Genomic DNA, 14,528 nt, shown 5'->3' with positions numbered 1-14,528 from the left:
GTTGCACAAAATGTTAACCCTCTGCTGGTGTATGATCGCCAGGCACTAGTGGATATTCAACTCTCTGCCAAAGACCTAGTAAAGTCAGAGTATGGATATAAAACTTTGCCGCCTTCTTCTATCGGGGATCCCATCCTACCTGTGCCGACCCACAGCTCCACTTCCCCGGCGGAAACGCTACCGCCACAGGGAGAAACGCAGCGGACGGCTGGTGAGGATAAAGGCCCGCCTTGACACAATTTCCCGGAGTGAATACCGTGTGGTCTCTCGCCTCTCCACCTTGCGGCGATTGCGGGACCCTGCCCCTGCAGACGCCTGGTTGTATTCACTGCTTTATGTTCAGTTTACTTATGATGGAACTTTTTTTATGACAGAAACTTGGATGACTGTTGGTGAGTTTAGTGCTTTCTCTGAATTACTGCCGCATGACTGTTGTTATTTTAACTCCCCACGGAGATCGGGCCGAGGAAGAGGAATAGCAACTATCTACAAGAATGACTATACATGTAAACAGTTATTGCTAGAATCCTTGCACACAAGCTCTGAACTCAGCTTATTCGAGCTGGGTTGCTCTCACACAGTGCTGTGTGCCAACCCGGTCTAACGGCAGTTCGTGTAAATGTACACGTTATTCTTAATCTATTGATACGTGTTCACGGAGACGTTTTACTCGTTTTTTACGTGTAACTGTCACGTTATTTTTTACGTGTAAATGTCACATTATTTTCTCGGGGAAAGGACGCCGGGAGGCGGCCGAAAAGGTCGCTCCATAAGCCGGGAGGCGGCCTGCTGCGGACCAGCCGGGAGGCGACCGAAAAGGACGCTCCATAAGCCGGGAGGCGCCCGCGAGACGGCCCGCAAGACGGACCGCTGGGGACGCCCCACAATAACGGGATGGCGGAGGTTGGGTTTAGGAAAAAACTTACGGGGAAAGGGCGCCTTAAACGCCGGAGAAAGGGCGCCTTAAACGCCGGAGAAAGGGCGCCTTAAACGCCGGGAGACGCGCCACAGTAACATGCGGGACAAAAAGCCACACGCAGGGACGCCATCCCCGGAAACAAAGCGCGCGCAACGGGACGCCGATCCGCTCGCCTCGGGTGAAAGTCCTGTGTTGTTTGACCCATCCACCACCCGACCAACCTCCCTACGCGGATTTTCGGCTTTTTATATTAGTCCCTACAATTTCGTGCTGTGGTAACGAAATATGCTTCCCATTGAAATACATTAGTTCACATTTTCGTGTTGTCCACCATGTAAAAAACGACAAAAACGTCTCTGTGAACACGTATCAATAGATTCAAATAACGTCACATTTACACGAACTTCCATGAGACCGGGCTGTGTGTGCAGTGGTCTATCGGCCTCCCAAATATAATAAGGATTAATAAATCACTTTGCCATTTTTTTGGCTAAAATCATGCCTAAATATGACTTTATTATTGTTGGGGATTTTAATATCCATGTGTGCTGTCCTGACAAGCCAATGGCAAAATACTTTTTATATCTTATTGACTCTTTTAATGCAGATGCAATATGTGTCTGGCCCCACACATGAACGCGGGCACAAACTTGACCTTGTTTTATCCTATGGTTTGCTTGTTATTAAGGTAGAGATCTGCGATGCAGCATTTTTTGACCACATGCCTGTATAATTTCAGTCTGTTCTTGCCTGTAATACATTTAAACCTTGCGCTGCTGCTATAGGTGCTGCCGGATAATTAACCCTTCCACTGCTGTTCAGTTCTCATCTGTCTTCAATCAGAATAGTGCCATACCAGACTCTATTTGTGATGATCCAGAGGAGCTCAGCTCATGGCTTAACTCCACTTGTCAAATGGTTATAGATAGGGTAGACGATTGTTGGTCACTTGAAGACCTCAGGTTTTCCAAGTGACAGTGTCCCTCCTCGACTGTTTAAGGATGTTTTCCCTACTATATGTCCATCTGTTCTTGCAGTTGTTAATGGAACGCAGTCATCTCAGGTGTGATGTCATTCCCAGCTTGTGTGTGTGTGTGTGTGTGTGTGTGTGTGTGTGTGTGTGTGTGTGTGTGTGTGTGTGTGTGTGTGTGTGTGTGTGTGTGTGTGTGGCTTTGGAGAGAGTAGAGATAACCTGAAATATTCAAAAGTTAAAGCCCTCATCATTCAGAAGAAACCCTCTCAGGATGTGTTATTGTCCTAGGCCGAACTATATTTAACATGTCAGCAGCATTTTGATGATGGTTAAGATGGCGCTAAATCTATTCTATATATTTCACAGATTGTAGTTACTTTGCACATTTGCTATTTACTAACAAATACCTGTGATTCATTCATGTGTCTTCCATGTTCTGTGTTTGGATTTTTTTAAACAATATAAATTTAATAACCGACAACTCAGTCATTTACACACTAAAAACTCCTGGGTCAAAAATAACCCAACTCCTGGGTTAAAAAGGGACCAACTAATTTCTGGGTTATTTCAACCCAAACAAACTACCAGTAAAATGAAAATGATTACCTCGCCTCCCTGCCCCAGGAACCAAAGTGTCGTTTAGAGGAGAAAATAAGCCGCTGGTCCGATGTCAAGACACTGAGAGACGATGTGGGGTGACTTGGTTACGCCAGTTGAAGAGGTGCACTCGTTTTTTATTCCTGTGTGAAGATCCAGTGGGCAGGGTGCCAGATGGAGCGCACTCCTCAATGTGTTTCTGTCTCCGCCCACCATAGTCCTTTATTGGTATCTATTTGCAACGCATATTGTGTTGGATTTATTTTATATTTTATAACTTTACTTGAGTAAAACGAACCTAAATAAAATAAAATAATTATAAAATCGATAGATTGTTTTTAAACTAAGCTAAACTTATACACATATGATATGATCTGATGTAATGATTTTATACGTCTTTTATGTCACGTTTTTTATTTTTTCCATACCATGTCATTCCTCATTAGTGTGTGTGTGTGCGCAAAAATACATTATAGAGAGAGAGAGAGAGAGAGAGAAAGAGAGAGAGAGAGAGAAAGCCAACCCTATAAATATAAAAATAACCCAGAAGCTCAAATAACCCAGGAATTGGGTCAAACTATTAGCCCTATAACCCAGAAAATGGTTACTCTCTGAAAAAATAATCCATAATTTTAGCCCAACACAAATAACCCAGAAAATGGTTTGAAGAAATATCCCAGAAGTTTTTAGTGTGTAGTAAACTGGGGATCTGTCTCCAAACCCTCTGATTCTAAGAAGAGTTTATCTCCTAAAAGCTGAAGTCAGCAGAGTTTTTAAATGAGAAATGAGCTCTGTTGTGTTGCTGCGTTCCTTATCTCATACTTTTTCTTTTTTACTTTAGTACAAACTGCAGCTGCTCTTATAAAAGTACGTACTGTCGCCTGCAGTACAGTCTGTATACAATTGGTACTTCTGCCATACTAATGGTAGAATGGGTATTGTAACACACCCAGTATCTCTCTCAAACTCCTCCCAAGCACTGTTTTTAGATCAGAGCTTAATCTAGTCTCACTTCTCAGGAAGGGAGGCTCAGACAGTCGTTGTCACTGAGCGAGAGGTGAAATGGCGCAGAAAGGAGTTCAGCTGGACCGGGAAACTTTCTGTTGTTCCATCTGTCTGGATCTACTGAAGGATCCGGTGACTACTCCCTGTGGACACAACTACTGCATGGACTGTATTAAAAGTCACTTTGATGGAGAGGATTGTAAGTACATCTACAGCTGCCCTCAGTGCAGGAAGATGTTTACACGGAGGCCTGTCCTGCTGAAAAACACCATTTTAGAAGATTTAGTGGAGATGCTGAAGAAGACTGGACTCCAAGCTGCTCCTGCTGATCACTGCTATGCTGGAGCTGAAGATGTGGCCTGTGATGTCTGCACTGGGAGAAAACTCAAAGCACACAAGTCCTGTCTGCAATGTCTGGCTTCTTTCTGTGAGAAACACCTTCAGCCTCATTATGAATCAGAGACATTCAAGAAACACAAGCTGGTGGAGCCGTCCAAGAAGCTCCAGGAGAACGTCTGCTCTCGTCATGATGAGGTGATGAAGATTTTCTGTCGTACTGATCAGCAGCTTATCTGTTCTCTCTGCTTAATGGATGAACATAAAGGCCACGACACAGTCTCAGCAGCAGCAGAGAGAGCTGAGAGGCAGAGAGAGCTCGAGGGGAGTCGACAGACCATCCAGCAGAGAATCCAGGACAGAGAGAAAGATGTGAAGCTGCTTCAACAGCAGGCGGAGGCCATCAATCTCTCTGCTGATAAAGCAGTGGAGGACAGCGAGAAGATCTTCACTGAGCTGATCCATCTCATGGAGAAAAGAAGCTCTGATGTGAAGCAGCAGGTCAGATCCCAGCAGAAAAGTGAAGTGAGTCGAGTCAGAGAGCTTCAGGAGAAGCTGGAGCAGGAGATCACTGAGCTGAAGAGGAAAGACGCTGAGCTGAAGAAGCTCTCACACACAGAGGATCACAACCAGTTTCTACACAACTACCCCTCACTGTCACCACTCAGCCAATCAACATCCAGCATCCATATCTGTCCTCTGAGCTGCTTTGAGGACGTGACAGCGGCCGTGTCAGAAGTCAGAGATAAACTACAGGACGTCCTGAGAGAGAAGTGGACAAACGTCTCACTGACAGGGACTGAAGTGGACGTTTTACTGCCACAACCAGAGCCCAAGACCAGAGCTGGATTCTTAAAATATTCACGTGAAATCACGCTGGATCCAAACACAGTAAACACACATCTGTTATTATCTGAGGGGAACAGGACAGCAACGTTCATGGGAGAACAACAGTCTTATTCTAGTCACCCAGACAGATTCACTGACTGGGAGCAGGTCCTGAGTAGAGAGAGTCTGACTGGACGTTGGTACTGGGAGGTGGAGATGAGAGGAGGAGTTTATGTAGCAGTCGCTTACAGGAATATCAGCAGAGCAGGGGAGTCGGATGAATGTAGATTTGGACTAAATGACAAATCTTGGGCGTTAGAGTGTATCAACAACAGTTATACATTTTGGTACAACAAAGTCCAAACTCCCGTCTCAGGTCCTGAGTCCTCCAGAGTAGGAGTGTACCTGGATCACAGTGCAGGTATTCTGTCCTTCTACAGCGTCTCTGAAACCATGACTCTCCTCCGCAGAGTCCAGACCACATTCACTCAGCCGCTCTATGCTGGACTAAGGGTTTATGGGTTTCATGGGTTTTATGAAGCCTCTGCTGAGTTGTGTAAACTGAAATAGACAGAAGTCATTTAAGGGTTAAATTCTGTTTTTTGTTTGTGAAATTCTATGTTTTCAGTGTTTGTTTTCTCAATATTTGACGTTTTTCATGTTTTTTTAATGTTTTTGTAGCATTTTTTTGTTTTTTGAAACCCTAACCTGGAAACAGGGAGCGGGATGAGCGTGACTAGAGTCTCTTAAAAATCGTTTAAACTGACCTTTGTTGATCTGAAATGAAGACAGATTCAGCAACTGCACGGCCTATTTCTCTCTTCAAATGTTTTCAGAAACACGTTTCGGTGAACTATTTTAATACAATATGAGATCGTATTCTGAACGAGCCGCCATGACATTCTGGCTTTGAAATTCCAGAGAAACCAGACCCACGTGACGCGTTCGTCCAATCAGCTGGCGGTTTTCATTTTACAATACATATTAGCGCCGCCTGCTGTTATGGAGACGTATTACGTCTCGTCTCTTCGGTGTGTTCTGAGGAACTTTTTGGACCAACTCGGGGAGACTGATCAGTCACACTAACTAACTAACTAACTAACTAACTAACTAACTAACTAACTAACTAACTAACTAACTAAGGCCGGTTACACACTGCACGCGTCTCGCGAGCGTGGCGTTTCTGTCAGCTGCGTGGATTTTTCTGTGTCCTACATACCAGAAGCGTGTCTGACGCGGCGCTGCTCCTGCTGATAGGTACAGGGAGGGCTGATCTCGGGACATAGTGCCGACAGATTCAAACTGCTAAATGGGTAAGTGGGCTGTCTGAACAACTTAGTGTAGCTGTAAAGAGCCTATATAGCCTATCTGATGTTGGACCGTCACTCAGAACACACACTACGTTGTTATCGTAGCCTATCCTACCCTTTATATATAGCCTACTGATTTGATTAAAGCAAGACAACGTCGGCAGTATTGACTGCAAAATATGTTACAGAATATTTCGTTCTGTATGACAGGTGCAATATTTCAATATATCTACATTGATGTCAAAACCTAGACTTTCAAACATCAATATGTCATTTATTAATATGTATTTGTGTCTAAATGACATATAAACATATTTTCCTGTTCTATTTTGCCTGGAAACGCTTCCAACACGCTCGCGTCTCGCGTGAAAAATTCTAGCAGGCACGCGTCTCAGGCGCGTCTCGAGTCTCGCCTGAGACGGCAGTGTGTAAGCTCTAACCTGTTAACATGGGAGCCGAAATATAAACGGACACGCCACGCAGCTGACACGCTCGCGCGACGCTTCCAGTGTGTAACCGGCCTAACTGATGGAGGCAGCGGTAGAGCAGCAACTCCTTTGTTCTGCCAGGTAAAATCACTGGTGATCGATTTGTTGTTAATAGTAATTTTTCATAAAAATACGGTCAGAAAATGTTGTTTTCAGCCTCTCAAATATGAAGAACTATTTATTCTCTTTCCTGTGTTATATTATATTACACTGAATATCTTTTGGGTTTTGGATAAAATATTTATTTAAAAAGAGGTCACTCTGGGCTTTTGGGAAACACTGATCCACATTTTTCACCATGTTCTGACATTTTAGAGTCCAGCCATCCAGGGAAAAACACACTGAGGACTAATATTAGGCCTCCCCATGACTTATTTTGATACGTAGGCTATTGGTGGGCTGCCCTTGTAAATGTGATTTACCATAGTAGGCTATTTAATCTGCTGTGGTTGTGCAGCTTATTATATTATATGAAAACACGGTATAACACTTTAATACAAAGAACGAATTGTAAAATAAATGTAAATTTATATTCATTCTAAACCTTAAAGGACGTCAACGTTGTAGCCTGCCTGTTCAGGTGAGCGTTTCACTGCCGTCCTGTCCTCGAACACCGATGAGTCCCATAATCTGCAGAAAGTTTTTTCACAGTGACTTTGTGATGCTTGTCATTAATCAGAGAAGTAAGACAATGCACCAGGCTGATTAGTGTATTACTGTAAACTTGTTATTAATCACGACAAGAATTATCTCGTAGGCCTATATCTTCTGATAAACATAGTCACTAAGTTTATAACCTGCCGCTACGACACAAAAATAAGAACATAAATCGTTTCTTTTTTACAGTACTGCCAACATCTGGAACAATTGAACAACATTGAATTATATAATTAAGTTTCTTTTAAAATATGTATGTTTTAACTACGTTGTTTGTGACTGTCAAGATGCAGATCCAAGAAAATGTAATACGCATGCAAATCTACAGTAGGTAGTGATTGTAGCCTATTTTGTAATACAATGACTACATACATGCTGCGTTGTGCATAGGCCTATGTAGGCCTACATTATTTGTTTTGGCAAAACAAAATAACTCATTACCCTTGTGTTGTCTTCCCCGTCGACCATGCAACTTTTTGTTTTTCTTGGTCGAAATGTAAAAATGTCACTTTTTTCGAAGTTTCTGTCAATATTTTCAGCGCTTTTTCGACGTTTTCTTTTTTAAAAGCTTTTCCCATTACGTTTTTGAAGATTATCCTGACGTTTTTGTCACTTTTCCCAATGTTTTTGTCACTTTTTTCGAAGTTTATGTCACTTTTCCTGGCCTTTTCTCAAGGCTTTTTTTCCTACGTTTTTCAACATTCTATCAATTTTTCTTTTCATGCTATAACATTGAATAACACACCCAAATTCAATGTAAGTAGTGAACTGATCATTTATTGAACTTGTGAAGAGCATTGTAGGCTACCATCCACGTTATTTTGTTTTAAAATTTGGTTGAAAGAAACCCAAATTTCTGATAGGCCTACATAAACTTTTTGAAAATGGGTCAAATTTGACCCGAGGACAACAGGAGGGTTAAAGCAAAAAAAAAACCAGATTGTTAAGATAAAATAGTTACATAGATGAATACTTCTTTCAACATGACAATGCAACAAAAAATAAGACAGCAATTAAAAGAATGTTCGAAAGCCTAGTTTAACCCATGTCCTCCTCTTAAATGGAGAGTCAGAAAGATGAGGCTTCCTGCTGTGACTTTGTAGTCGGACAGTCTACCGGTGCTCATCTCTTTGCCTTGGTGGATGAGGTGCTGCTGGCTCTCGGCAACGCCCTCCGGTTCTGGACTTTTCTCTTGAAGTCGCTCCACGGTCTCGTCCGGGGTTGACGTCGTGAGGGTTTCGTAGCCCCGTTAACGTTTCTGAGCAACACTTGGATAGGAGCCACAGGCGGGACCACAGGCGGGACCACCGGCTCCGTTACTAGCAGGGACACCTGGGAGCCGGACTGTAAGCCGTAGAACTCGACAGTCTTTGAGTCGTCGCTGAGAAGTGTCTTCTGGTCGTTGACCAAGACGAGCTTCTGCTGCTGGAAGGGGACTCCTAGTGTCTCCTGGATGAGGTTTTTCAGAGAGCCCACTGAGAACTGTGGGTTACCGCGTCTGTGTGTGGTGTGCGTCCCATCACGAAGTGACGATTATATTCATGATGAGAGTGGCCTGAAAACATATTGCATTTAAAACATAAGAACAATGACAGCGATTACAGGTTGTTTCTTGACAGCGTTGATCAGAGAACTCCCTACCGTGAGACTGTGAGAGCGAACAGAAAGACTCGAGGTGCTGTGCGCCGGCCGGAAACAGGTGATGCTCAGATGTGTTGTGTCACAGTTTATATACAGGCTGTCTCAGCTGATCAACACGTCACCTTTACCTAACATTCGTTTTCCTTAACTGCCTCAATAACTTTTCGTTTCTATTCTCCCAACATGAGTCACTGTTAATTATGCTGCTCATTTTACTTTCATTCTCTTAACTAGGACGCTACTGCCTCAAGTAATAATAATTACATTTGTGTGAGGTAAAACATCTGTTAAATTCATGTTTTTAGTTTTAGCCTGATATAAAGGCAAATTGTCATATATTGTATTTAAGTAAAAGTACGAAAGTATTAGCATCTACTTAAAGTACCCAAAGTATTATGCAGAAGCCGCAGAATAATATTTATTATTGTATTATAATTATTGATGCATTAATGTGTTCATCACTTTAATGTTGCAGCTGGTAAATGTGGAGCTCATTTTACTTACTTTATATGCTGCTGCTGGATAGTTTAATCTATAAAAATACATCACCACTTAATAGTTGATTATATTGTTTTAATAATCCAAATCTGTAAAGTAACTAAAGTTATCAGATAAATGTAGGGGAGTAAAAAGTACTCTATGTAGAGATGTAGTGGAGTAGAAGTATATAGTAGCACAAAATGTATATCATTTTGTGGTACTTGTACTTCACTTGAGTACAGTACTTGAGTAAATGTATGTAGTTACTTTCATCCCAAACTTTGGATCAAACTGATGTTCAGTTGGTGCTGCAGAACTCTTTATGTTGTTCAGGTAAACTGTCCTCTGAAGATACTCACCTGTCTGTCTGTCTGTCTGTCAGTCTGTCGGATGGTCTGTCTGTCTGCCCTCCTGCCTGCCTCTCCTCCAAGAGGTCCAGGAGATGCTGCAGCTTTGAGGGGCTCAGTTGCTTAGCGACAGTAACTGTGACGACAGAGAGGTGATGCTGCACACCTGGAACACCTGGAAGTCGGACTGTGACTGTCACACTGAGAGCAGAGCTGCTGCTTCCTCACAGGACCAGCAGGTGTGTTTGTTTCATTCAACACGGAAACATGCTTCAACACAAAGTGTTTATTACAGAGATAAATATCATCTTCATTTACACAGCAGATGTCAAATATAACAAAATCTTTTTTTTACATGTTTTCACGAAGGCACGTTTTTCAGCTCAGTGTTGTTTTTCTCACAGATGTTGCTTTGACAGACACAGAAATATCAAGTTATGTTTTTGTCCCCTAATCACAGTAATGTCAATGCTGCATTCATGTCATTCAGGAGTTATTTTAATGACCAGTTCCTGATTTATAATATAATAATAATAAAAAACGTCCAACAGTGTTTGTTCTGATATACTGTATCTGACTAAGTAATACAGTGTTGTCAGATTAAATGAGATTAATGAGTTTATGGTGTAATATTGTCAGTTTACATAACTAACTCTGCTTTTGTCGTCGTCGTCATCTTTCTCAACATCCACCATTTGTCCCATTTGACTTGAACGCAGCATTAGCCTTGTACATGTCAACAAAACCAGCTGCTCCATAAAGTTGTTTTTGTTTTCACTTATCGCATAAAATCCTCCTGCTTGGAACTTGACCCAACCCAAGTACCTGCAAGTTGTTGTGGAAAGAAACCGAACCAAGGGAAAAACACTCAACAACACAAGTTAACAAACTCATCAACTGATTCGGACCAATTATAATGAACTGGAGTCCTTTCCATAATGTAGTAATAACAATATATGAGCCTATCAGTGGCAAAAACAGACAGTGCAGGCAGTGCAGAGAGGTGATGTCGAACACCTGGAACATCTCCCTACTGAAGACGTAAATCTATAAAAACACAAATATTGACTTTGATCAGTAAGTTTCTCAAACGGCTGGTCACTGTAGTTTTTATCAAACAGGAAATGTGAAGGGGATTATTTTCAGCGGCAGATGAGGATCTGACACACAATACGTGTAGAAAATATAGAACTGCTGCTGCTCTTGTTTCAGGCAACTATTGTATATTATGGGCTGGAATGTGTAAAAGTAACATTTCTTAATGTTGTTACCATGACAACCGTGTGTTTTCTCTTTGTGCAAATCAAAGAAAAAGAGATAAACAGTGTGTATATTCAGCCTTGTCCAATTCATCACCTGTATTATTTGGTATTGTTATATACTTTCTCTCACTCTGCCTGTATTACTGTTATAATTATTATTTGTGCCGTTCGACATTAAGAACACGAAACTCCTTGTGATACAGGAAACCATTTCTGTAAGAGTTAAACGTTCAGTTAAGGAATTCCGATCTTTGATGGATGAATCTGACGTTGGTGCGAAGACGTGGCTCCTCCAGGAAGTTCCTTTTCTTCGCCCTATCAGTGATGTGTAGTAGTGATGTTGGTACAGTTAACAACTGAGTGGTCCGGTATTCATCCATTCAGTTCTAGTTCTTCTGAAGAAAAACCTTACAATCTTAACTAATAATCACCGTGAATCTTCCCCGGTTGACAACTCACAAGTTTTCTGAAATGTTATGTTATATATTTATTATGGGAAATATACAAATGAGGCATTATCTAAAACGTTTGGTGAATTTAGGATAAGTCTACAGACAATTTTTTTTAACCACTTTTCTTTCTGCTCCTTCTCCACTTCATCCTGGAGGTGGGTCATTTCAAACACTGTCATCTCATCAAAGGGGCTCTCCAGATATGTGGTATTTCTCACCCATAAAGTTGAGGGACTCACAAGAGACAGATACAAAAAAAGTCACAGGGAGGACTAATATTAGGCCTCCCCATGACTTATTTTGATACGTAGGCTATTGGTGGGCTGCCCTTGTAAATGTGATTTACCATAGTATTTAATCTGCTGTGGTTGTGCAGCTTATTATATTATATGAAAACACGGTATAACACTTTAATACAAAGAACGAATTGTAAAATAAATGTAAATTTATATTCATTCTAAACCTTAAAGGACGTCAGCGTTGTAGCCTGCCTGTTCAGGTGAGCGTTTCACTACCGTCCTGTCCTCGAACACCGATGAGTCCCATAATCTGCAGAAAGTTTTTTCACAGTGACTTTGTGATGCTTGTCATTAATCAGAGAAGTAAGACAATGCACCAGGCTGATTAGTGTATTACTGTAAACTTGTTATTAATCACGACAAGAATTATCTCGTAGGCCTATATCTTCTGATAAACATAGTCACTAAGTTTATAACCTGCCGCTACGACACAAAAATAAGAACATAAATCGTTTCTTTTTTACAGTACTGCCAACATCTGGAACAATTGAACAACATTGAATTATATAATTAAGTTTCTTTTAAAATATGTATGTTTTAACTATGTTGTTTGTGACTGTCAAGATGCAGATCCAAGAAAATGTAATACGCATGCAAATCTACAGTAGTGATTGTAGCCTATTTTGTAATACAATGACTACATACATGCTGCGTTGTGCATAGGCCTATGTAGGCCTACATTATTTGTTTTGGCAAAACAAAATAACTCATTACCCTTGTGTTGTCTTCCCCGTCGACCATGCAACTTTTTGTTTTTCTTGGTCGAAATGTAAAAATGTCACTTTTTTCGAAGTTTCTGTCAATATTTTCAGCGCTTTTTCGACGTTTTCTTTTTTAAAAGCTTTTCCCATTACGTTTTTGAAGATTATCCTGACGTTTTTGTCACTTTTCCCAATGTTTTTGTCACTTTTTTCGAAGTTTATGTCACTTTTCCTGGCCTTTTCTCGGGGCTTTTTTTCCTACGTTTTTCAACATTCTATCAATTTTTCTTTTCATGCTATAACATTGAATAACACACCCAAATTCAATGTAAGTAGTGAACTGATCATTTATTGAACTTGTGAAGAGCGTTGTAGGCTACCATCCACGTTATTTTGTTTTAAAATTTGGTTGAAAGAAACCCAAATTTCTGATAGGCCTACATAAACTTTTTGAAAATGGGTCAAATTTGACCCGAGGACAACAGGAGGGTTAAAGCAAAAAAAAAACAGATTGTTAAGATAAAATAGTTACATAGATGAATACTTCTTTCAACATGACAATGCAACAAAAAATAAGACAGCAATTAAAAGAATGTTCGAAAGCCTAGTTTAACCCATGTCCTCCTCTTAAATGGAGAGTCAGAAAGATGAGGCTTCCTGCTGTGACTTTGTAGTCGGACAGTCTACCGGTGCTCATCTCTTTGCCTTGGTGGATGAGGTGCTGCTGGCTCTCGGCAACGCCCTCTCGGTTCTGGACTTTTCTCTTGAAGTCGCTCACGGTCTCGTCGGGGTTGACGTCGTAGGGTTTCGTAGCCCCGTTAACGTTTCTGAGCAACACTTGGATAGGAGCCACAGGCGGGACCACAGGCGGGACCACCGGCTCCGTTACTAGCAGGGACACCTGGGAGCCGGACTGTAAGCCGTAGAACTCGAGAGTCTTTGAGTCGTCGCTGAGAAGTGTCTTCTGGTCGTTGACCAAGACGAGCTTCTGCTGCTGGAAGGGGACTCCTAGTGTCTCCTGGATGAGGTTTTTCAGAGAGCCCACTGAGAACTGTGGGTTCACCGTCTGTGTGTGGTGCGTCCCATCCATCGAAGTGACGATTATATTCATGATGAGAGTGGCCTGAAAACATATTGCATTTAAAACATAAGAACAATGAACGATTACAGGTTGTTTCTTGACAGCGTTGATCAGAGAACTTCCTACCGTGAGACGAACAGAAGACTCGAGGTGCTGTGCCGGCCGCAGGAAACAGGTGATGCTCAGATGTGTTGTGTCACAGTTTATATACAGGCTGTCTCAGCTGATCAACACGTCACCTTTACCTAACATTCGTTTTCCTTAACTGCCTCAATAACTTTTCGTTTCTATTCTCCCAACATGAGTCACTGTTAATTATGCTGCTCATTTTACTTTCATTCTCTTAACTAGGACGCTACTGCCTCAAGTAATAATAATTACATTTGTGTGAGGTAAAACATCTGTTAAATTCATGTTTTTAGTTTTAGCCTGATATAAAGGCACATTGTCATATATTGTATTTAAGTAAAAGTACGAAAGTATTAGCATCTACTTAAAGTACCCAAAGTATTATGCAGAAGCAGCAGAATAATATTTATTATTGTATTATAATTATTGATGCATTAATGTGTTCATCACTTTAATGTTGCAGCTGGTAAATGTGGAGCTCATTTTACTTACTTTATATGCTGCTGCTGGATAGTTTAATCTATAAAAATACATCACCACTTAATAGTTGATTATATTGTTTTAATAATCCAAATCTGTAAAGTAACTAAAGTTATCAGATAAATATAGGGGAGTAAAAAGTACTCTATGTAGAGATGTAGCGGAGTAGAAGTATACAGTAGCACAAAATGTATATCATTTTGTGGTACTTGTACTTCAGTTGAGTACAGTACTTGAGTAAATGTATGTAGTTACTTTCATCCCAAACTTTGGATCAAACTGATGTTCAGTTGGTGCTGCAGAACTCTTTATGTTGTTCAGGTAAACTGTCCTCTGAAGATACTCACCTGTCTGTCTGTCTGTCAGTCTGTCGGATGGTCTGTCTGTCTGCCCTCCTGCCTGCCTCTCCTCCAAGAGGTCCAGGAGATGCTGCAGCTTTGAGGGGCTCAGTTGCTTAGCGACAGTAACTGTGACGACAGAGAGGTGATGCTGCACACCTGGAACACCTGGAAGTCGGACTGTGACTGTCACACTGAGAGCAGA

General features: G+C 41.4%; 2 protein-coding genes, 1 long non-coding RNA gene and 1 pseudogene across 4 annotated transcripts; 2 read left to right on the top strand and 2 right to left on the bottom strand.

The window, feature by feature from the left end:
• The first annotated feature begins 3,239 nt into the window (after positions 1 to 3,239).
• LOC120560533 (tripartite motif-containing protein 16-like) lies at positions 3,240 to 5,238 on the top strand. The gene has a single exon (XM_039803153.1). The coding sequence runs from the start codon at positions 3,552 to 3,554 to the stop codon at positions 5,226 to 5,228; it is 1,677 nt and encodes a 558-aa protein (XP_039659087.1). The 5' UTR covers positions 3,240 to 3,551; the 3' UTR covers positions 5,229 to 5,238.
• A 2,764-nt stretch (positions 5,239 to 8,002) lies between these two features.
• Positions 8,003 to 8,656, bottom strand: LOC120560532 (annotated as a pseudogene).
• A 543-nt stretch (positions 8,657 to 9,199) lies between these two features.
• Positions 9,200 to 10,918, top strand: LOC120560531. The gene is made up of 2 exons (XR_005639490.1): positions 9,200 to 9,733; positions 10,585 to 10,918. It is a non-coding gene; the product is annotated as an uncharacterized LOC120560531 (long non-coding RNA).
• A 1,849-nt stretch (positions 10,919 to 12,767) lies between these two features.
• Positions 12,768 to 14,511, bottom strand: LOC120560530 (polyubiquitin-like). 2 transcript variants are annotated; one of them, XM_039803152.1, is made up of 2 exons: positions 14,333 to 14,511; positions 12,768 to 13,418 (listed from the first exon to the last, which is right to left on the bottom strand). In XM_039803152.1, exon 2 carries the CDS (start codon positions 13,404 to 13,406, stop codon positions 12,900 to 12,902), a length of 507 nt encoding a protein of 168 aa, XP_039659086.1. In that variant the 5' UTR covers positions 13,407 to 13,418; positions 14,333 to 14,511; the 3' UTR covers positions 12,768 to 12,899. The 2 variants fall into 2 exon arrangements, with proteins under 2 accessions (XP_039659086.1, XP_039659085.1); XM_039803151.1 differs by lacking the exon at positions 14,333 to 14,511 and adding an exon at positions 13,503 to 13,596.
• Positions 14,512 to 14,528: the final 17 nt, after the last annotated feature.

Source organism: Perca fluviatilis, chromosome 6, assembly GCF_010015445.1.
Source record: "Perca fluviatilis chromosome 6, GENO_Pfluv_1.0, whole genome shotgun sequence".
In the NCBI taxonomy this organism is placed as follows: Eukaryota; Metazoa; Chordata; class Actinopteri; order Perciformes; family Percidae; genus Perca; species Perca fluviatilis.
The sequence above is the reverse complement of the archived record's forward strand: the minus strand, read 5'-3'. Positions and strand labels throughout refer to the sequence as shown.

Bases quoted from the DNA above. Each gene is read 5' to 3' on its own strand.
- LOC120560533 (XM_039803153.1), top strand. From the start codon at position 3,552: ATGGCGCAGAAAGGAGTTCAGCTGGACCGGGAAACTTTCTGTTGTTCC.
- LOC120560530 (XM_039803152.1), bottom strand. From the start codon at position 13,406: ATGAATATAATCGTCACTTCGATGGATGGGACGCACCACACACAGACG.